A 22966-nucleotide genomic window follows, 5' to 3' on the forward strand; every position below is an offset into this window, starting at 1 on the left:
TTAATGCAGGAAGGGGCTGAGTCTGGGCTGAGAGACAGCGGTAGGCTCTGGCAGGTAGTGGGGCTCCATTCTGGGGGATGGGGGTGACATCCCAGTCGATAGATTGGGAAAGTGCCTGGGGTCTTTCAGGTGGAGGGTCTTACTCTTTCTTGTGCCTTGAACCCTCTTAGCATCTGTTGAGGCACATGGATTCCTTCTCAAAAAATGATCTTAAATGCATAAAATACATTAGGATTATAAAAGAAACCATTTTATGGGAATACACTTACCCAAAGAGAGAAGACAGCTGAAGTCGTAATCTGTGGCTTCTTTACAAATGTGTGAAAGAACCATTTGGGAGGGGTGGTCTGCTCACACCCTAGTTTTGGAGTTGGGGTGAGTGCAAGCATAGCACAGTAGGAAGGACCTACGGTTTCTGTTCGAGACGGGGTCGCGGGCGGTGCTCATGCCCTGGGTTTGCAGTGACTTTCATGGCTGCTGACATTCCAGTTGGCGGACTATAAGATGGAGAGGTAGGGTGTTTTCCTGTCCAGGATCACAGGTGCCCTGAGTTCTTCCCCCAAGAGAAGGAAGTGGCACAGCATACAGGCAGAGCATGACCACGCTGCTTCCGGGCACAACGCCGAATCGGTGCACGTTGTTCTGGAGCCACGGCAGCTCTGGGTCAGCTCTGCCCGGTTCACAGTGCAGATGCGGAAACCGGGCTGCCGGCAGGGAGACGAGCAAGAGTGTGGCCGGGCCCGCCCTCCCCTGTGCGAAGCCTGGGCAGCAGGCAAGGTGCCCAAGGCGCCCCGGAGAGCCGTGTCGGAAGACTGGCCTCGGTACTGCGGACTAAGTGGGCTCGGGCCCACGTGTGCTCCGCGTGGAGAGCAGGGCTCCGCAATCAGGACTTGCTGTTTGCCAGGGTGACCCGGCCCATAAACCACTCAGCAGCCGCCAAGGCAGGAGAGGCCTGAGGCCCTTCTGGGAAATGAGGGTCTGTGGACCAGAGGAAAAGGAGACATAAGGTGGAGGAGACCTGGGATGCTGGAGGGAAGGGGTCAGGAGCAGTGGGAACCCAGCCAGGCCCGCGCCTCATCACCACCAGGAATGGCCAAACATGGGCCACAGCATCAGATTATAAACTTGGAGTCCTCGGGGCTTACTTCTGGGGGTTCTGCTTGGATTTCCCCTGACATCCCTTGAGGTCTCAGGGGGTGGGGACAGACACGCAATGCACCCAGTAGTCCCTGGAGTATCCGCTACGCCAGACGCCCCATGGAGAAGGTGGGGGAGGAAGGGGGGAAAGCCAAAGGCTGGAGAACTTGCCACCCACCCCATGGGTCCTGAGTGAAGCAGTACAGGGTGTGACGGGCCTTCCAACAGCCCTAACTTAACAGAGGATACTGAACTAGCTGTGGGGACAGAATGGACTGGATGGGGCAGGGAGGGCCACTGCTCAGGCGGATTCTCAGCCCTGGCCTTGGAGCCTCCGCTTCTCCCTGCCCTCAAGCCCCCCCTGGTACCTGCCGGGGGCCCCTGGTCTCCCCTGTACCCCAGGGCAGCCCCGTCCCAGCCCCCCTCTGAGCCCCCTTCACGCCTACCGCCTGCATGGCCACCTTTAACCCGACCTCCAGTCGCCTGGACGAGGAAGGGTGAACTGGAACCCGGCTGGGGCTGGCGCCCCCTCTCCCCAGGGACCTGCCAAGTCCTTCCTCTGAGCCCTGAATTGTGTACATCCCTTCCCGGCTCCTTGCTCAGGGACTGGCAGCTTGAAATCAGCGGAGGGGGAAGCATTCACACCATGGAAATATGCAGCCAATACGACGCAGGACTTTCTCCCCCAACAGAACCCTTGTCTGACACTCACCAGCACACTACTCCATCCCCCTCTGGTCGGGGGGGAGCAGATCGCCAGGTCAGCCTGTCCTCTGAACGCTGGAGGAGGGCATCAGGCCAGGGGTGGGCACCTGTGAGCTCAGGAAACCCTGGTTGGTTGCTGGGTTAGAAAGAATTCCTTGAGGCTGGGTCAGCCTGCTCGACAGAGCCCTGGGGTCTTGGGGACGGTGGATGGAGGGACCGCCCTCTTCTGCTCCTACGGACAAGAGTCCACAGCTGTGGACAAGAGTCCAGCTACAAGAGTCCATAGCTGTCATGCCGTGTCCACTGGTTCCAGAGTCAGGCAGGTCTGGGTCTGCCACGTGCCGCTGTGTGCTCCTGAGCAAGTGACTTCCTTCTCTGTTTCTCTCCTTGGTGGAGAAGGTCAGTTCACAGGCTGTTGAACGATTATGTGAACTAATGCCTTTTTATTGCTTTACACAGTGGTGGGCTCTCCAAGTGACCCATGCTGTCCCTCCTGCATTCGTCAGAGTTACTCAACATGTACTGAGCACCTGCTCTATGCCGGGGCTGTGTTGGGTGCTGGGGACTCAGTGGTGAGCCCTTGCCCTCGGGAGTCTCCACTCTCCACTACCGAGGTTCTGGAATGTTCCAGTGGGCTCAGGCGCTGCCCTTCCCACTCCCGTTCCCTGGCACCGTGACTGCCACCCTGCTCTGTCCTGAAGCATCTCTACCAGCACCCCTGCTTGCCAAGACCATGCCCCAAAGTCTGTGCCTTGAGGTATCCTGGCCTGCAGGGATCCGCCCACCCTGCACGCCACTGGGATGACATCTTAAAGAGTTCTTGGAAGGGAGGAGGCATGAGATTCCAAGAGGGAGAAATCCCTGCTGTGCCTCTGGGGTGGTGGGCTGGAAGGGGACAGGAGAGGTCTCGCATGGAGGTGGGGGCTGGTTTCCAGGACTCTCCCTCCACGAGGCAGGACTTTCCTCGGGTGCCTGGGCTGGGAGGGGCCTCTGTTCCTGCCTGGCAGGGCCACTTGCCCATGAAATTTGGGGTCAGGAGCCCGTGAGCTGTGGAGGTGGCCTGTTTCTGGATTGCGAAAGCAAGTGAGACCAAGGCAAGAGGGAAGTGAGGGAGTGTGGCCAGACAGTGTGCTGTCCTGGCGTCCCACTCCTGCCACCCTCCCGCGGGTGACCTCCAGCCCAGACAGCCTCCACTGAATCCTGGACCCGCTCTTGCTTTTGCTCTGGGTCTTGGCAGGCCCTGGAAACCTCGATTGTGTCTATTTATTTTTGCACTGATGCTCCTGGGAGAACTAGTCCCCTCCTCTCCAGGAGTGGGGAGCCCCTTCCATGAGTCACGCAGGAGACACTCGGAGGCAACAGACTTGCCGAGCCCGGCCCCTGCTGTCAGTTGGCCCCCTAGGAAATTGGAATATCAGCCTGAACCAAACACCGTGGCGGAGTTAATTGCTTGTCCCCCAAAAGTCATGTCACGCACTTCAGATTTAGCTGACGCTCATGGGGCCTCCCCAGGGTGTCCGCTCCCGGAGGCAGGGCCCTGTGCTGGTTGGCGCACCCCAGCACCCAGAACTTGGACCTAGTGGGTGCAGGGTGTCTATTCAGCCAGCAGGTTCACGTGCACAGACTCCGCTGGCACAGACTTGAGAATACCAACCCTGCCTGCACTCACCAGCCGGTCCTCACCGGGGCCAATTCCTTCTCATCCTAGTGGCCAGAACATTCTCCATCTCGGAGGTCCCTCTCCGGGATCAAAATGGTCCTGGGTCTGTGAGCAGGGCCAGGATCCACCCTCCTTGGAGAAAGTCAGAGGACGTGTTTTATTCCTGCCCGGGGTGTCTTAAGTCACAATGGGAGGACTTGCTAGAATCAACCAAACTTACCCAAGCCTGGCAGCAGGAACATGACAGGCCGTGATGCGTGGGCCAGCCTACACAAGGGCCGGGGGTCTCTTGCCCCTTCCCTTGATATCATCGCGTGTCCCAGCTTCGTCTTCGTTCCTCTTCAATAATCTCATCTTCTCTTTCTCCCCAAAACCTCACCTCCCTGTGACCAGCACGTTAAGAAAATAGAATAGGGACATCACCTCCAAGAAGACAACCAAATGTGTTAGTCTAGTAACACCCCCTTTCTCTCCTGCTCCTCATGTTCCCCCCTGACCCCAGCCCTTTCCCCTCTGTGAGCCCCCACCCTCCCCACTGCTATCATCACGTGATCGCGGGCAGCCCTCTTGCTCCAGGAAATGCCATCCCTCTGCTCCCGAACCAGCCTACTCGGGGCAGCCAGGGACAGAGGGACCCTCCCGCTGAGCAGGTGGGTGTCGACCCAGCCCCCCTCCCCGACTGGGAAAGGTGCGGTGGTCATGGAGACGAGCAGAATGCGGCCTGGATTCAGATTCGCATGGAACCACGGACCGGCGTTTCCTCACCTGTAAAAGGGGGACAACCATCCCACATGTTCCTGGAGCTGCACCAAGGAACAACCAAAGTGGGTACAGTGTTGTGGATTCTTCATGCCCTCGGAGGGTCAGCAAGGGGCGGATGAGTCCACGGGCTGCAGTCATGTGGGCACGTGGTGGAAGTTTCCAGAAGGCAGGTTTCAGCTCTGCCCATGGAAGAGCATCTGGCAGAGCTGCTCTGGGAGGGAAGGAGCCTCCACGCTGGTGAACGTGCATCGCTGGGCTCACTCGGGCAGAGCCGGGCAGGTGCCGGTGAAGGTACAGAGATGAGAGTCACTGTCCGGCGGGCCAGGTTGGGTGTCACCCGTGGTCACCTCCCATCTAAGGCTCGGGGATTGAAGGAGTCTCGGGTTTGCTCAGGATGCAGACTTCTCAGCGTTCAGAGGTTTGGGGCACCGCCTCACACGTGCATGCCCTGGGATGGGGAGGGCAGGACATTCCTGCTCCCAGGCTGGGAGGTCAGACACCTGAGGTGCCCTGGCTCAGCCATCACTGGGGACTTGAACCCACATGTCCTGCCTGCCAGCAGTCAGCCCCTAAGTCAGCTGCCTCCTCTTTTGACACTGATGGGCCCTGGGGAGGCCTCGAGAACGACCCAGAGACGCTCACAGGGGTCCTCTGCACCGTCCTCTTCTGGAAACTGACTGTCCTGTTCTCCTGGTCCTGTAAATTGTCCCACACGGCGTGAAGGCTCGGTCTTGGCCCCTGCTCCTGGCTTAGGGAGGCGACATCTGTCCCCGCTGTCCTGGGAACATGGGCGGGGCCCTGCACACAGGCATAGCATCAGTCCAGCCTCCTATGTGTCCCCGGTGCCAGGCAGCAGAGGCTCAACTGATGCCAGTGACCTGGGTAAAGATTGGTATTGGGGGGTGTGGCTATGAAGGTGGTGGTGGGGGTCCCCTCTCCTCTCAGGACAGGTGAGCCATGTCCAGAGTGGGACAGGCAGATCACACACCTACCCGTCTGGTCCTTGAAGCTGGTGGGTCTGCCCTGCTTCCCTCCTCCGCCCTGTCTGGAAGCCGGCTTTGCCCAGAGGTGGTGGAGAGATGGCGCAGTGCCCAGCCTTTGCCGCCAGCCTGCCTTCCTTCTGCAGCCTGGCCTGCGGACCGGGCCCACGGCGCCCTCCCTCCCGGGGTGAGGAGTCTGGGAGGCAATTAGCCTAATTGTCGTGGAGGGGCTGGGAGCAGAGAGAGCCGCCAGGGGACTGTGCAGGGAGGGGCTGGGAGGGCCTCTGTCTGCGGCCGCTTTGGCTCTTCCCTGCCCCCAGCACCCTGCTCCCTGAACATCCTGCCCAGCGCATCCCGCACAGAGGGGACCTTCCCCCTGGAAGACAGGAGCTCACTGGCCAAGGCCTGAGTGCACAGATTTCCACTGGGCCGGTGAGGTGGGCAGAGACACTTGGGGGAGTCTTAACTCTAGATCTTAAAGATGAAGGGCCCTCTTGCCCAGCCCCTGCCTCCAGGCAGATGAGTCCCTGTCCCCTTTCCAGAGACTAAGAGGTTAGGCTGTGCCCAGGGTCACCTAGAAATGGAGGCATTGAGTCTGTCCTCAGGGTCTGGTGCCAAAAGCAGGCCTACCCAAGGTGCAGGAGCAGAGACAAGGCCTTTAGCTGCAGGCCTCCCTGAGAGGCTGGCTGGGCTCTCCCTGGTGAGAGCCCCTCACTGCCCGTTCCTGGAGCTGGACAAGCCCTTCCATCCCACACCACCGTGTCATCAGGACCCAGCAGGTAGTGGGTGGCTCACTGGCTCTAGAATAACGTGAGTTTATTTACAAGGAGACTTTGCAGAGGTGTCTGGAGGAGAGCTGGACCGTAAAGAAGGCTGAGCACTGAAGAATTGATGGTTTTGAACTGTGGTATTGGAGAGGACTCTTGAGGATCCCTTGAACTGCAAGAAGATCAAACCAGTCAATCCTAAAGGAAGTCAACCCTGAATATTCATTGGAAGGACTGATGCTGAAGCTGAAGCTCCAATACTTTGGCTACCTGATACGAAGAGCCAACTCATTAGAAAAGACCAAGATGCTGGGAAGGATTGAAGGCAGGAGAAGAAGGGGACGACAGAGGATGAGATGGTTGGATGGCATCACCGATTCAATGGACTCGAGTTTGAGCAAACTCCAGGAGTTGGTGATGGACAGGGAGGCCTGGCGTGCTGCAGTCCATGGGGTCGCAAAGAGTCGGACACAACTGAGCAACTCAACAACGGCAACAACTGTAGGATGGGCGGGGGGGACCACCAGGAATAGTGCAAGACCCCAGACTGACAGTGACAGAGCTGTTACCACCTCAGGCCTAAGGAGGAAGCAGCAATAGAACCGAGAAGATTGGAGGCTCCTGGAGAGGCCCCTCCCTCGAGTCTGGATCCCCTCTGGTCTGGGAGAGATCAAGCCGGAGACAGCCTCCCAGGGAGAGAGCAGGGGAATAAATATTCCAAACTCATCCCCAGACTCTGGAAACCAGAGGACTGAGCCCTCGCCCCACCTTCATGGCCAACCACACACCCTCCCCTGACATCACCCCTCTTCTTGAATCGGTCTACCCTCTTGTGTCTGTGGCCCTCAGTTCCCCTTTCCCAGATGAGCAAACTTTGATCTCTAGAACTTACTGCCTTCCAGCCATCATTACTGTTGACTTAAGAGTGGTCAGTGCCTCTTGGGCCAGAAACCCTTCATGGCAATGAAGAGAGTGGTGAGTCAGAACCAAGAAAAGAGAGCGTGTCTGGAAAGAGATGAAGGGTCCACACATTGCATGCTGCCGAGGGTCAGGTCGGATGAGGACTGGGAGCTGACCCTTAGATGGTCCACATGGTGGAGGTGGGAACCTTGCCCAGGGTATTTTCAGGGAATGGTGCCTGGGAGAGTCAGCTGGGGGTGGGATGATGAGGAAACGGGAATAAAGGAGTTTAGACTTCAGGTCTAGGCGACTCATTCAAGAGCCTTTGCTCTGTAGGGAAGCAGTGCATGGGGTTTGTAGCTGACAGAGCTGAGTGGTCAAGGAGGGTTTTCTTTCCCTACCATGGGAGCCAGTCAGCAAATTGCCAGAGCTGTGAGCACATGCTGGTGAGAAGGACTAGACACCTGTGTGCATGGAAGTGACCGGACAGAGATGGGAGGGAAGGCCAGGGGTGGGACAAGGGGCAGGAAGGTGAACAAGTGAGCGTGGACATGGCCTTCCATCTCCATGGGAAATAGAAAGCATGGTCATTGCCAAGAAGGAGAACATTGGAGTGTGGTGGGCGTGTTGGGGAAGAAGAGGGAAATGGTCATCAAGAGTGAGTGGCAGATCCATGCAGAGGACAGTGATCTAAGGAAATTGGGCTGATTTTGTACTTTTCCCCAGAGTGTGGGCCACGGAGTGGAATGGGCAGGGCTGATCTTATCCATTTGCCAGGCAAGTGTAATGACAGGAGAGAGAGAAAGGTTTGCAGAGGGGGTGGGAATAAATGACTTGACCATGGTCTTTAAGCTTTTAACTCATCTGTCCATCTACTCATCCATTCCCCTTTCATCCATCCATTCTCCATCCATCTTTCCATCCATCTTTTTATCCATCCATCTATACACGCATCCACCCCTCTGTCAATCCTTTCATTCATCCATCCAACCATCAATTCTTTCATCCATCCAGCCATCTTTTTATCCAGCCAGGCATCTTTCCACCTGTCTTTTCATTTATCCACCCACCCACCCATCCTGCCATCCACCCATCCAGTGTGCGTTGAAACCCTTCCAAGTGCAGCCGAGTGTTGTGCTGAGTGCAGGGATGTGGCGATGGAGGGTGAGTGAGGGAATTCACAATCCCTGGGGAGCCACACTCGTTCACAAACTGCTCTGAAATCATCTGAAGCCATGAGACCTGGCCTGGCAGGGGGACTCTGCTGAGCTCACTCCGTCAAGCCCGGCCCTTCATTGTGGCCCCAACAGACCTGAGAAGAAGGAAGAAAAGGAAAGTGACAAGCACCGTGCAAACCTCTGAGTGCAGGGCACCTGGCCGCCCTCTCGGGGTAGACCTGACACCCGCTGCTGTTCCATCCAGGTCTGCTCTTGGGGCTCTCAGCATGGACTGCGCTTCCAAACCTCATGGGAAAGTTTGGTTGTGAAGTTTCTTTGCCCCGGGGTATATCGCAGGTACGGGTTGTGCAGCCAAGGAAAAGGCCACTCATGGAACCATAGCCCGTTATGCATGGGCGTGGAGGAGATGCAGGGCAGGGGTGTCGAGAACTGCCCAGGACCCACCGACACACCGGAGATGATCACTGCAGATGGGAAACGTACTCAGAGTGGATAAACAGTGACCTGGGGCCAGTCGGTGGCTAAGACGGGGGATCAGAACTCTCCAGGTGCTCTCCAGGGTCCTGGCTCTCACTGGGCTGTGGAACCTCACCTCCCTCTCGACCCCCCAGGAAGGGCTACAGTTCTGCACGAGGAGCGGGGAGCCAGGTTTAGGAGCTGGCGGCCCATGCCATACAGGCCCCTGTACCTCAACTTTATTGGCTGGGAAATGGGGACACATTGTCCACCTGGTAGGTTGGAGGAGACTCGATGAGGTCACACCTGCAGGGCAGACAGCACCGTGCGCTCAGATGCACTGGCTTCATGATGCCGCAAATGTCGCTCGAGGTCCCTGCCCCTCAGCTGCCTCCTGCCCACCCCTGACCCCTCCAGACCCTGGCGCTTAGGACCCCAAACACACCTCCCTCTACCCTCACCGTGTCGCGGGTTCCCCTGACAGTCTGGGCCCCGGGCTCCAGCGCGGGAGCCCTGCAGAGGGAGAGATTGGCAGCTGTCCCTCTGCCAGGACAGGACCAGAGATGAGGGCACTGGGGAGGGTTGTGGGGGGTGGGGTGGGGAGGAAGCAGACAGGAGAGCAGCCCCCCTTTCCTAGAGCCTCGGAGGAGGTGGGGGAGAGGGGGCACTGGCAAGATGTAAGTTAGCGAAGGTTCTAATCAAATATTTATCAGTTAATTGATCTCCGGAGGCTGCGGACAGCGCCCTCCCCCTCACCCGGGCCTTTCCACACTCCTGCCTGGCTCTCCGCTTCCCTCCGCTCCTCGCCCTCCCCGCCTCTCCTCCGCCATCCTGGAGCCTGGGTGCTCCTCCACCCCTGGGAGCCTCCCGCCTCGCGGGCCCCTCCTCCCTCACTCTGAACCCACCCTGGGTCTCGCTGGGCCAGAGCCAGAGGCTGGCCGACTGGCCGATGGGGCTTCTCGGCTACTTGGGAGCAATGAGGCGGGACCCTCTAGCGAGGGGCGGGCCCTCATGAGTGTGTGCATGTGTGCACAAGCCTGTATCCATCCACTTACCAGGGGTGTGGACTGCCCCAGTTTCTGCAGAGAGAGGGGAAGGACCTGGGGGCTTCCCCAAGGAGGAAGTGGGGACGAGACCTCTTGTTCTGTGTCGGATTGCCCAGAAGTGAGGGCTGTCAGCACCGAGGCGGAGACTGGCACTGGGGGGGTGCTGGGGGTAGGGTGGAGCTGGGCCCTGCGCTATTGTGGGGGCCTGCGGTCGCTGGCTAGAAGGGAGGTGGGCAGGCAAGCAGACCATGGTGGTGGGGCAGGGCTCTGGCCTGAAGGCAGAAACCAGGTCTTCCATTCAGTCTCCGTTGGCCTCGTGTGGCCAGTCCCCTCAGGCCACCTCCCCCACCACGATCGACTCAACATCTGGGGAGTTGAACTAACTCTCCCATCGGACAGCAGACCCCACCAGGGCAGGGACTACCCATCCCGCTCCCCACTGGAATCACAAGCCTGGCACCCCAGCTTCCCAACACACAGTTTGAGGTGAATAAATAGTCACCAATTGAAGGAACAGCAGTGAGCAAGTCGGCATGCCTGCTAGAAGAAGCACATGTCTCGGGGTGGGGGTGGGGAGGTGGACAAGGAGACAGACTCTAAAACTGAGATCAGACACACGGAGGTTGACAGGGGTGGACACGGAAGCACGTGTCAGGTCCCCGCTCAGCAGGGCATCAGGAAAGCAGTCAACCATCGCCGTGCATGCAAGGGTCCTACACGCTCCAGGGGCGCCTCCTGCAAGAGGTGACCCCTGTCCTTCCAGGTGGTGAGGCTCCTTCTCCCCCAGAGGCACCCTCAGAAGGCCAGGGGGTGCCTCCCCTGCTCAGAGTGGCTGCTGAGAGCCTGCCCCCTAGTGTGTGTCCACAGCGAGGGTTGGCCAGAGCACCAGTCCCCTCCCCCGAACCCACGAGGGACCCCAGTCCCTTCTCTGAGGCTAAGAGATTTTCCACCAGAGCTGTTCTTTGTAACCAATACCAGTGGTTCTCACAGTCCCCAGACTTGGAGAGGAGGTCTGGGGTGACCCGAGATCTGCACTGCTGACCAGATCCCGGATGATGCTGATGTTGCGGGTCCCAGCACCCCCTTTGGAGAACCACTGTCCTGGGGCGCTTCCGGGCCTCTCCAAGGGCTTCTCGGAGCCCCAGGTTGGCTGGGGTCAGCATCAAGGGAATACATTTACCCCTGGGGCAGCAGACCTTTGAGGGTGGGAAGGGTCACTGGGACGTCTTGGGGATCCTTGAGATGGAGGCCAGAACCCTCTGTGCCCCACGGACAGCGCCTCACCCTGTGGCCACCATGAGGCCCAGTTGTACGAGGCTCCATGTCTTCACGGTCAACTCCAGTCCTCCCCTCTGCAGGCTGTGAATCATGTCCTCTCACGCCTGCTTTCCTGAGGAGAAAACCAAGGCTTAGAAGACTTTTTAAGGCCAGAGGGCAGGGGTGTGGCCATCCAGGGCCAAAGGCAGGATCCCGGTGCTGCTGGAAGGTTCTGTGTCTCAACTGGGCCCATGTCAGTCTCCTGGTGGGGAAGGTTTCACAAGCCATCACTGCTGGGGGGCCCTGCCCTGGAGAGGGTACACGGGGCCACCCTCAGCTATTTCTTACAGCTGTGTCTGTCTACAGTTTTCTCGAAATGTTTAATTATTTTGAAAACTCGCTGGATTAAAAATAAACCTTTAGTGTGCTCGGACCTGACAAATTCACACAAGTGGCCCCAAACCCAGGGGTGTCTCGCCGCAGACCTGGGCTCCCCTGAATGCCCCCGGTAGCCCAGCTGTGAGCTGGTTGCCCTGTGCTGGGGGAGCCCCCCTCCCAGGCGGCCTGGACAATGCTGCTGAAAGTCCAGTTCGGGACCACAGGGCCTCCCAGAGAGGGGCCAGTGAAAGGAGGCAGAGTCCCGCCCACACCGCGGTCTAACCAACCTTGCTGTCTCCTCCGCAGGGCAATCAGGACGCCACGGCTCCGCCTGAAGCGATGGCCCAGCCCTATCCCCCGGCCCAGTACCCCCCTCCGCCACAGAACGGCATCCCCACCGAGTATGCCCCACCCCCACCGCACCCCACGCCGGACTACTCGGGCCAGACCCCGGTCCCCCCGGAGCATGGCATGACCCTGTACACACCAGCACAGACCCACCCGGAGCAGCCAAGCAGTGACACCAGCACACAGCCCATCACAGGGGCCCAGACAGTGCCGGTAAGGGCCCCCCAGCCTCGGAACTCCAGGGGAAGGGCCCTCGGGGCCTGTGTATGGAGAGGCAGCCCATAGCAGGGCGGGTCTCCGCCCCCAGGAAGGCACTCCCAGCCTTTGGGCTCTTCACCATCCGACACCCAAGAATCTTTCTGGTGGGCAGATGCCACGCAGGGGGGCCCCCCTCCGCCTCCCCAAGCCATAACTTCAGGCCAGCTCTCACCTCATCTGGGAGATGGAGCGTGTCCTCAACCATCAGTGACCTGTTAATGGGAAGCAAGGGAAACGGCCAGGTCAGGGGGCCTGGGCTCGCCTGGAGTCCCAGGGGGGGCCGGCAGCAGTGGGGGCGGGGTAGGGGGTGCTGGCGGCAGCGAGCAGAGGCCCAGAGCCCCTCAGAGCTGTCTCGGGTTGCAAGCCCTGCTATCATTTCTAATCACTTGTAATCTACCTGCTTGGCTGCCCTCCAATCAGATAGCTTCAATTATGTGGTTGTGATGCAGTTCCAAGGATAAAGTGCTGAGCCCGGCACTTCTTGGAGATTTCCTGATAGCCAAGGATCAAGTCCAGGAGTGGCCGCTGCCCCTGGCCGGCCTGGGGTGGGCGCCCTGTGGAGGGAGCCCCTCCGGAGACCAGGCTGCTGCGGCCCTGCCCCGAGCCCCGTCTGTTGCATCCTCCATGGGCCCATGCCCCGCTGAGCTCTGGGGCTCTGGGTTCATCGAGCCGGCCCTGCTGGCCTGGTGCCAGTGCTGGCTGGTGGGGGCCAGGCAGGAGGCCAACATGCCCTGCACCGTGTGCCTGATGGGCGCCCCGCTCCCTGTGCCGCCTCAGCCTCTTAACCCAGCCTGGCTCCTGGTGTACCCCTAGATGTGGATGTCACCTTCCCTCGCCGTGTGGGCAGCATCCTCCAAACTCTGGGGAGAGCGCCCACCCAAGCTGCCCCCCAGTGAACCAAACCCCCCTGCCCACTTGGAGCACTGCCGCACCTGAGTCTGCGCCAAGTCCATCAGTCTTCTCGATTCTCCCAGCGTCCCTGGTACAGGGTGTCTGCCATAGATGCCCCCCAGGGTTCCACGGATGAGAAGGGCAATGTCCACGGGTCTCAGAACAGGCAGCCAAACCATACTTCCCTGGCCGCTGCCGCTTCTCATGCCTCAAACTGTGACCTGCATGTGCTCAGAAAAGAGAGGTGAGTGAGGCAGCCAGAGGGGTCCCTGTGAGCAGGTCACCGCCAGCCAGCTGGTCTCTTTCTGATGGACAGCGGCATATGGGGTGAGTCTGGGGAAAACCTCTCATGACCTCCTTGGGAACAAATGCTGACCCCCGCCAGAAGCAAACCCAGGAGACAAGATGACCAGACTGGCCACTGACACAGAGGCGGCTGAGACCGACCGCTGACGCCTCCGCAGCACAGACAGGCCTCCTGGACCGCCTGACGCAGCCTTGCCGCGACCCATATGGAATCATCTTCCTTTGGCTGACTTCTGCAGGGACCTGCTTGTGCCAGGCCCCGAGCCAACCTGGGGGTGCACAGGAAGAAGGGCCTGACCTTACCTCGCGGGGGCCGTCACTTCCCACCAATCACGGACATTACATGGGCCCCTTTCACTCTGCGAGAGTCCGCGGCCCTAGAGAGGACCTGGGAGTCTTGGAGAGAAGCCGACTGAGATGTGAGAGCCTCACTGCTTGGTTGAACACCTCACTCCCAGGAAAGTGACTGGGCCAGAGAGCTGCTGAGCCCGATACCAGGCAGCCTCGGCCTTCCTTTCTCCACGGAGGGGCACTTCAGGTCCTGGGAGGGGGTGAGTCTGCTGCTCTTCCACCGCGATACCGAGATAGAGGCCCCTCAGGTGGAAGTTACTGGACTAGCAGGTGATCTCAAAGACACTCAGAATTGCCCAGCAAAGACTTCAGCCACCGCTGCTGCAGGGTGTGGATGCTCTGACCCGGAGTGTTTCTTCCAGCAGAGGCTTTGCACCTTTCGAGGAGCTGGGGAGGGTGGCCACTGCCTGTCCTGCTCGAAGATTCCAGAAGCCACTTCTTTTCAACAAACTCTTGGTCCTCCTAGCCCTGCTGCTCAGCTATCTTACGTCCATCCCAGATCAGGCCTACGTCGCTTCCCAGAGCCTCCCCCTTGGCCTTCCCCAAGCAGCCTGGTGTCAGAATCAGCAGGTACAAGGAAGCAGGCAGTGTAGGCTCCAGCTTGTGTCCATCCTGCCCTCTCATGCCTGTGGATTCCGTTTGTCATCATGGCGTCATCTACGTTCTTTTATCAAAAGGCAGCAGGGGACGCAGAGTGACTGGGGCTGCTGATGGAACAGGCCCTCCTCACTACTCTGCAGGAGCCCTCTGGGGTACAGGTTGGGGACCACCTCCCGGAGCTATCTCATTCTTGCAGGGTTTTACAGGGTCCCCTGCAGGTGCCCTCCCACCCACCTGTCCACCTTGTGTTGTGGGACAGCCACAGGGACGTCCTCTCGGAAACTCCACCTGGAGCGGCAGCCTTTGGTCCCCTGAACTCTTGGCTCTTGGGACTTAAAAGGGAACAGGGTGGACCGTGGTTGGAATACACCACCCCAGGGTGCCGCCTTCATGCAGGCAGGGTGCAAGCAGATGGCGTCATCAGCATCGATGCACCATGAGCGGTGGCCAGCAGAGAGTTCCCGGAGCATGGCGTCATTCACAGAGTCCAAAGAGGACACACAGCTCCACCTGAGGTCCTGAGGAAGGCTTCATGAGTGGATGGCTCGAGGCCTCGTGGGGAGAACACTTCCTCCGAAGCTGGCTCACCACCCACCAGGGGTGAGCCATGTTGGGTGAGCAGCCAGCGGTCACTGTATGGGTGCCCAGGAGGTATCGGAGGACCGAAGATGAGGGGAGAGGGGACCGCAGAGAAAGAGGGTTTCCTAGAGCTGCTTCCTCTGTGTGGCATCACCCAGCCTTGGTTCTGTCCCAGTGACGGCCCCCAGACCCTGGCCTGATGCCTGCCACCCTGCCAGACCTACTGACCCCTGCCCACGGCCCTCTCAGCCTCTCCCAGTGCTGGGCTCGGGGAGGCCCAAGCGAAGGGGGCTGCAGACTCTTTGGAGGGTGCAAAAATGGGAAATACGCTGTCCCATCCAGAGGGACCGGATGCTGCCTTGAAAGGGGGACAAGGACCGTGTCACCACGTGGGCTAAGATGACACGGAAATGAGGAGGACGCAGAAGCAAAACGGCTGAGAGCAGCTGGGGAGGGAAGGGGTGTTGCTGCTGCTGTTTCTCGTTTCCCTGCATTTGAGAACCAAAGGCAAAGATTGCTTGAAAGAAGAAAAAAGGAAGTAAAGTCCCTCGGAAGGCGGTGCCAGCTGCCCAGACCGCTGTGATAAATGGTGGGAAGGCCTCCGTCTCCCCTCGGGGCAGCCAGTGCGCTGTTACACTCTGGGGTTTCTCCACACATCTCACAATTTCACAGTCATTGAACCCATTTACCTGCCTCTGTTTGCAGCTGTGCTTGGGGCCAAGGGGGGCTTTTCTTACTTATCATGCCCCCCCCATCACCCCGTCTCTCCCACCTCACCCTCAGCTGCTCCCCTAAGGGCCTTTGAGGTGGGAAGAAGCAGGGGAACCCTGGATCTTGGAGACACACAGTGGGTTCAGTTCTGCTATTAGGAGAGGCCCAAGGCATTGCAGGAAGGACATCCCTGGCCCCAGATGCCCCAGCTTCATCAGCGCCCTCCCTTGGTGCCTCCCCTCCCGCCCAAGGCTCCCCATCTCTGAGTGGGAGCTGGGCTTTCCCACTGCCACCACCCACCGTAGTCCTGGCCACCAGGTTGCACTGACCACTGCCCTCTGCCGGCCCAGGGTCAGCATTGCATGCTCCTGTCCCCCTAGTTTCCCAGATCCCGAGTCCGTGAGTCACCTGTACCCAGGAGCAGCCAAGGGCACAGGTGTGTGAAAGGCATGGGGTGGGAGGGTGACAGGGGACACTGGGCCCAACCTGACCGCCTCACAGAAAGAGGCACAGCCTGTTGTAGCCAGAGGGCGGGGCTCAGGCTTCTGAAGAATCAGCAGATGCACGGCCAGTTCTGCCTTGGTTTGGGGGCACAGACGGGCCCTCTGATGGTCAAGCCTAAGCTTGCTTCCTACAAGGAAGAGTGGAACAAGGGAGGAGGAGGACAGCCGGACAGCTAGGGAAGGGGCTGAGCGGTTAGGCTTCTCCAGGTCCTGGGCTTGGGGGAGAGGAGCCCCCACATGTCCCCCAAAAGCCCAAAGGCAGCTGCCCCGCTTTGCTCATCAGGAACGAGGGCATGTGCAGGCCAGAGCAGGAGTCTCGGAGACCTGCCACCGCACTCCCCCTGACCAGCTGTTCCTCCCCAGACTGAAGGCGGGCTTCTGGTGTCAGCACCTGTGGAAGCCCCAGGAATAAGCGCAGCATCACCTGCAGCCCCACACTTGGCTCGGAGAACACACTCACCAGAAATGAGGTGCATCAGAAATGCCATGCATGAGGTGGCCAGGTCACACATGTCCCCAGATGCACGAGAGGATGGTGGTTTCAAACCCACGTGTAGGATTGCCCGCCGTGTGCTTCCTCTCAACACAGGAATACAGAGCTGAGTCTAAGGGGCCTTTGAACAGGATACCCCCGCACCCCTACAGCCCTCCTGACCCCCCCCTCCCCTCCCCTCCTATCCCCTATGGCATCTACTGCCCTGGGGCCTGGCTGAGCGCAGGAGTTAGGGGAGCAGCCCTATCCTTCCAGAGAGGATGACTCGGGTGGCCATTGAGGGCAGCCACTGAGGAGTTCAGAGACAGACCTCCAGCCAGTGGCCTTGGCGAGGGCCAGTCCTCAGCCATAGCATGAAGCCTCGGGTGCAGTGAGCTCGCCTTGCTCACCGTCCTGGGTCCAGGAGGCTCCAAAGCACTCCTTTGGTGGACAAAACCCACCAGAAGGAAATGGGCAGTTGCCGGTGACCCATGGGAGGCACACGTCAGCCCCTCTCCTCTCAGCTGTCCTCGTAGCGTGTCTGTGGCCCAACCTCTCTCCGCCGGCCACACGGGAGACCGCAGCCGCCAGGACTTCCATTTGTGCAAAGTCCACCCCAGCCTTGAGGACCCTGCCCTTCCCCCTTCACTCTCTGTAGGAGTATGGGACAGGAGCCAAACCCCCTAACTGTCACCTGGAATCCCGACCCAGAGGAAGACCCACCCTCCCCAGACAAAGGTTCAAGTCCAAGCGGCGTACTGGGGAGGCGATCCCAGAAAACCTGGCAGGGGAATCAGGACTTGAGACAGGAAGAGGAAAGAAGCAGTAAAAGATGCCTTCTCAGCTGGTTGTGCCCACAGGGGATGGGGATACACGACATCAGAGGAGAGCCCCAGAGGAGCCCCACGTGAGAGAATGGCATCTGTCCAGTCACCCGGTCTGTCATCAGCTCTGCTTCTGGACTCTAAGCGACACAGAACGCCGGAGATGCCAGCCCCAGGGTCACGATGAGGCCCCTCGGGGGCCCTCCCTGCACTCACCGTGCCCAGCCTGCCCTTGCCCTGGGGACCCATGAGGCTGAAGGGCAGCCTGGCTGTGAGCTGATGGCCTGACCCCATGGGGGTCCCCAGTGAGGAACCTCACACATGTGCCCAGTCCACTTGCTGCACTGCACCACCTCGAGGCCTCTTCATGGCCTTGACCTCTCGAGGAGCTGGTTTGGGGGACAGGGCGGGGAGGTGGTCCTTGCTTTGTGGCAGCTTTGTTCCCAGACACCCGAGTCTTTCAGAATCCCTCTGTTGATCAATGTTTGGGTCCAGAATCAGGACCAGCTCTGAGGCACTGGAGGTTGCCACCCCTTGAGCCCTGGACAATGCAGAGCCCCGAAGCAGAGCTAGAAGAAGAGGCAGTCTGGGGGTGGCCTCCCCGGGGGAGGAGTAGCATCCTTACTGAAGTGTGTGCCACGAGTGGCTTCCGAAACCTCTCCACTCTCTCATCAGGCTGGAAACCCCCAACGTTCCCTGTCCTCCCAGAGCTCAGGCTGTCGGGAGGGTACACTCACGACCTCAAGAGCTGTGATAGCAAAGGGCCCACTGAGGTCGGGCATCAGTGGGCAGGCTGAGCTACAGGGTGGGAGAGCACGCTGGGCCAGGGGGGCCTCGCTCTGCGATGGCATCACAGACACCGCTCGGGAAAAAGCCAGAAGTGGGATCTCTGAGGTTGAAATGCTGCTGTGAATCACAGGCGGGGGGAGTCCGCGGGGCTTGGGGAAGACCTGGTGTCTAGACCCTCCCCCGCTATGGGGTGGGAGCTGAAGAGGGGCACCTCCCAGCCCGGGTCCTCTCCCCACAGCAGACAGACGAGGCGGCACAGACGGACAGCCAGCCACTCCACCCCTCCGACCCCACAGAGAAGCAGCAGCCCAAGCGGCTACACGTCTCCAACATCCCCTTCCGGTTCAGGGACCCCGACCTGCGGCAAATGTTCGGGGTGAGTGTGTACGGCGCCTCCATCTGCCTCCCCACCCCCAGCGCGGCCCCAGTGTCAGAACGGCCCCCGGTTTCCCCGCCTCCCGTTGCCCTCTGGGTCCAGCCCCGCTCGGACCCGAGCCTGCGGAATGGGAGGGGGGAGGCGGGATGCAGGCTCCAGGGAGGGACCTCCGTGACTGTCGCCCCCAACCCTGGGCTCCCTGGGTGGCTCGGCTGGTAAAGAATCCGGCCACAATGCCGAAGACCTGGGTTCAATCCCTGGGTTGGGAAGATCCCCTGGAGAAGGGAGAGGCTACCCACTCCAGTATTCTGGCCTGGAGAATTTCATGGACTGTATAGTCCATGGGGTCACAAAAAGTCGGACACGACTGAGCAACTTTCGCTTTCATGCCAACCCCTTGCCCCTCAGGCCCAGGCGGAGGCCAGTCAGGTTTATCATTCTGCTGTTGAGGGCTCCAGAGACCTCTGTGCCCAGAGGGGCACCCGACCTCCTGGCCTCACACCCAAAAGCCCCCGCCTGTCAGGTGTGCCTGGGGCCCAGCCCGGGTACTGGACCTCTCTGGGCCTGCAGCCCCCAGGCCCCGGGGGCTGGGCCAACAACGAGCCCACACTATGGGCAGCCAGTGAGCATTCCATCCTGGATCCTCCCAGTCTGTTCCTAGACTCTCTGTAAGATCCCAGCGAGTTCCTACAGGGAGGCTCAAATCCTGCGGTGACTTCATTCTGCCACGTGATTTGAGCCCCTAGCCGGTGCTGATGCCCACTCAGGGCTGGGGCTGCCCTGTGGGCGGGTAAGAGGGCAGCAGCCTGGGTTCAGCCCCGGCCGTGGAGGACACGTGCACCCAGCCCATGTTCTCTCCCTCTCTCCCATCTCCCGCTCCAAACTCTCCTTCCCCTGCCTGCCCGGGGCCCACTCCCCACTTCCGCCTCAAGTCCAGCAGACTCTGACCCCTGAACCCAGCAGCCCACCCCTCATGCCACCCTCAGGTGGGATTTGTCAGGTAAATGGGAGGTGGCCTCGGGATGGACCCAGCACCCACACCTGCCCTCTCGCCAGGCATCCACGACCCTTCCCTGGGGGCCAGGGCCCATTAGATTGGGATGAGACCCAGTGGGGTGCAGGCAGAATTTAGAATCATGAGGAGATAAGGATTCTACCCCCTCTAGGCCTGGGCCTGGCAGCTGCCAAACTTCTCTGAGCCCAGAGCCCCGACTTAAAGCAGCTGGTGTTGGGTCAGTTCACTCAGATACCATTCCGGTCCCTACATCTTGGGTCTCAGCACACTCTGTCCCTACGGGCCACCCACGAGCACCCCCGGTCCCTGCAGAACCATCAGCCCACTCTGCCTGCACCCCAGCTGCACCTCCTCCCTCCCTAGCCCTTGGCAGGGTTCACTGCCTCACTGTCTGGCTCCGGGTCGCCTCCTGAACATTATGGGATGAAGGGGAAACTCCAGTTGCATGTACTGGAGGCCCCTTAGGACCTCAGCTGGCATCTTAGGCGACTTGATTCACAGCTTCCTGATCTGAAGTGCCGTGAGAGGGACAGGGCTACCCCTTGAGGGTTCCAGGCCAGTGATGGGCAGGAAGTTGTTAGCCGAAGCGTCTGGGCCCAGCTGACTGGCATGTCCCGGGCAGGCAGAGGGACCTGGGGTCACTGCCCTCTGCACCCCACACAGCCCAGTCCCCAAACAGCACAGGCAGCAGTCAGCGCAAGGCCCTTCCTGGGCACTGTGTCTCTGCCAGGGGCTCCTCTACACACCAGCATCCCACCTTTGGGGAAGGGCTTATCCACAGCCCTGTATCCATGTGTGTGAATTAGGGCTGGCTGTCAGCAGCTAGGGGCAGAGTCCGAGGAGGGAGAGCGAGGAACACTGGTGAGACGCAGGTGGGGCAGGTGTCCTGGCAGGAGAAAGCCTCTGCACAGGAAGGTGGGGGCCACCCCAGCAAGGCTATGCACATCCCTGCAGGAGGTGGAAAGGGTCCCCCTGCCCCGGAGCAGAGGACCAGACGGAGGCAATGGGCAGCGGTCCCCGTGGAGAGCCAGCGAACCGGGCCGGCGGTCTTAACCCACCCTCTCCTATCTCTCCCACCCCCATCTCTGTCTCTGCAGCAATTCGGAAAAATTTTAGACGTGGAGATCATTTTTAACGAGCGGGGCTCCAAGGTGGGTGCCGCCCAGAGGCCGCCACCATTACAGCGCCCGGCTGTAGGTCCCGCCAGGCTAACGTGTGAAATGTGCGTTTCCGCCCTGGAGAGCTCCGAGCCTGAGGACCCCTGAGCGACACGGGTGCTTGTACTCCCCGCTCCTCCGCCCGCCCCGCCCTCCCCACCCCGCTGTCTGTGTTGTCGCTGCGCTGCCGCGGACGCTTCCTTCTCTCTAAGCCGCGGGGACCTCTCTGTCTGCACTCGGAGAGCCCCCACCCCTGGGCCTGGGCCCCTCCCCAGCCTGCGAGCTGCTCCCCTGGGGCCACTGGCCTTCCTGGAGCTGCTCCCCGCCCCGGGGGGGCTTGGAGGAGGGCAGGTGGGAGGGTACCAGCTCCTGGATGGGAAGATTCCCCCCGACCCTTGGGCTCCCCAGGGTGAAGATGGGTGAGGCTGCCCCCACTCTGGATCCTTCAGAAGCCCAGCCTTGGGCACCAACCCCCTCCCAGGTGGGCTTAGGGCAACAGTCCTGGCCCCTGGTCAGGTCAGCATCTCTTTTTCAGCTTTGGCCTGTCCCCTCAGGTGCCAGGTGGTCAGCTCAGGCTGGGCTCAGGCCAGGCCAGCAGCTGCCCCTGCCAGGGGCCGTACCCCTCCTGGGCATCCTGCCAGTGGTACCAGGACAGACCTCTGAGTCTCCTTCAACTCACCTGACTCAACCCCTCTCTCTCTCTCTACCCACCCCCCATTGCCCTGTCCCCCTCCCACCCACACCCCCCCCCACACCTCCTTTTTTTTTCCTTTTTCTCATCCTATGTCTTTCTCTCCGTGTCTGTCCTTCTCCGCTCACAGGGTTTTGGGTTTGTAACTTTTGAAACTAGCTCAGATGCTGACCGAGCCCGGGAGAAGCTGAATGGGACGATCGTAGAGGGCCGGAAAATTGAGGTGCTCAGATAAGTGTGCTGCAGCAGGGTCGCCCTTGAGAACCACCTCCGGTCACCCCAGGGCCCCACCCAGCCCTGCCGCTGCCCTGCAGAGAGCCGGGCCAGGGTCCCCGGGCCAGGGCAATGCTGAGGCTGGAGCCGAGCCCACCACCTGCCGCCCCTCTTGGGTCTCCATCTCAGGCTCACCCAAGGGCCCTGCACCCTGCCCCCTCCCCCTCCTTCTCGTGGGGCTCAGCCCAACTTTGGGAGGAGCCCCAGAAATCATCTTTCTGAGGTTTGGCCGCTCCAAGGACCTCAGCCAGCCCAGTGTGCCCCTAGTTGGGAGGGGATCATTAACCACCCCCACAGCCACTCTCACCAAGGAGCAACGGCTGCCCCATATGCCCCCTCCCCATGCTGCCCCATCCTGCTGTTTGCCCTTTGCCTTCAGCCCCCAGAGAGTGGGCAGCAAGGTGCAGCCACGGTGGAGGAATGGATCCAGCCCAGAGGAGCAGAGGGGAGAGGAGGCAGGGTCCTCCTGACACTTAGCCAGCCTCTTCCCTGGGCCCGGGTGCACCCTGCTCAATGCTGTGGCTCTGATGTCTAGGAGCTGGGCTTCCCACACAGGCTCAGCGGTGAGGGCAGCCGTAGCCAGTGCAGAGCCATAGGAAGAGCGGTGGAAGGCTTGGGGGCGGGGGTGGGGGAGGCTTCTGGAAGTGGAACGAATGCTACAGGACTGACCGGCAACACTCGAGGCTGTGGCCCCAGGCCCCTGGTCTCACACAGACTTGGGGGGAGGCAGTACGGCCCAGACACCTCCCTCAAGTTCCCCGCCTGCTCTCTGCTCCCTCAGGCCCTCCCCCTTCTTCCTACACCCCAGCCTGGCCCTCTGGGCGGCCCTACCAGGGCCTTAGATGTCTGGACAGTAGGACCCACTTGGTGCCCACCTGGTCCTCCCCCATTGGCCTTGCCCCCCTCAACAGGCACATATGCCCCCCTTAGGAAAAACTCTCTGCTGGCCTTGAGGGAAGGGGTGCAGCCCCCCCAGAGAGGGGTGGCCATCCCAGTGCCCATGACTAGGAGGGCCTTAGCAGCTGCCCACGGAAGAGAAGTCTTAGGGGCCGGTCTGCTAGCTGCGATGAGAACACTTTGTGGAGAGTCCTCCAGTCAGCTGCTCCCACAGCCGTGGGTTGCCAAAGAGAGGCTGAGCTTGGGATGCGGGGACAGCCGTGTGAAGGGCAAGAGCCAGGGCAGGGGGGCTGGCCGCGATGTCTGAGCCGAGGCTGGGGGCCTGGGCATCAACCAGCATGGGGTGCAGTGGTGGCTCAGGGCCCGTGGGTAGGGCGGGGTGCCCGGGGAGGGAGAAGGACAGGCCGTGGTTGGTGGGGCACCAGGCTGGTGGCAGAAGCTGTCCCATGCCTCACCTGGGAGCCCCGGGGGCCTCATCCCCAGCCCCCCGCCCCCTCCAAGGCGGCCACAGAGGAGAATTTCAGAGCGGGACCAGGCGGCCAGTGGCCTGCAGGCTAATGCCCCCCTCAGCCTCTCCCTCTCTCTCTCCGGGCAGGTCAATAACGCCACGGCCCGGGTCATGACCAACAAGAAGACTGCCAATCCCTACACCAATGGTAAGGGGGCCCAGGACCCCTGGGAGGCTTCAGGGGCTGCCAG

At 60.5% G+C, this 22966-nt stretch overlaps 1 protein-coding gene across 2 annotated transcripts in view; it reads left to right on the plus strand.

Moving 5' to 3' along the window:
- Nucleotides 1–22966, plus strand: part of RBFOX3 (RNA binding fox-1 homolog 3) — a 317599-nt gene that overhangs the window by 285737 nt on the left and 8896 nt on the right. The window contains exons 4-8 of one of the 2 annotated variants that reach the window (XM_061141266.1): nt 11533–11787; nt 18097–18234; nt 20347–20400; nt 21228–21320; nt 22863–22923. In XM_061141266.1, coding sequence (XP_060997249.1) covers nt 11566–11787; nt 18097–18234; nt 20347–20400; nt 21228–21320; nt 22863–22923 — 568 coding nt within the window. In that variant the 5' untranslated portion in view covers nt 11533–11565. The remainder of the gene's footprint in view (nt 1–11532; nt 11788–18096; nt 18235–20346; nt 20401–21227; nt 21321–22862; nt 22924–22966) is intronic. The other variant, XM_061141267.1, reaches the window with a different exon arrangement.

Source organism: Dama dama, chromosome 5 (assembly GCF_033118175.1).
Source record: "Dama dama isolate Ldn47 chromosome 5, ASM3311817v1, whole genome shotgun sequence".
Taxonomy (NCBI): domain Eukaryota; kingdom Metazoa; phylum Chordata; class Mammalia; order Artiodactyla; family Cervidae; genus Dama; species Dama dama.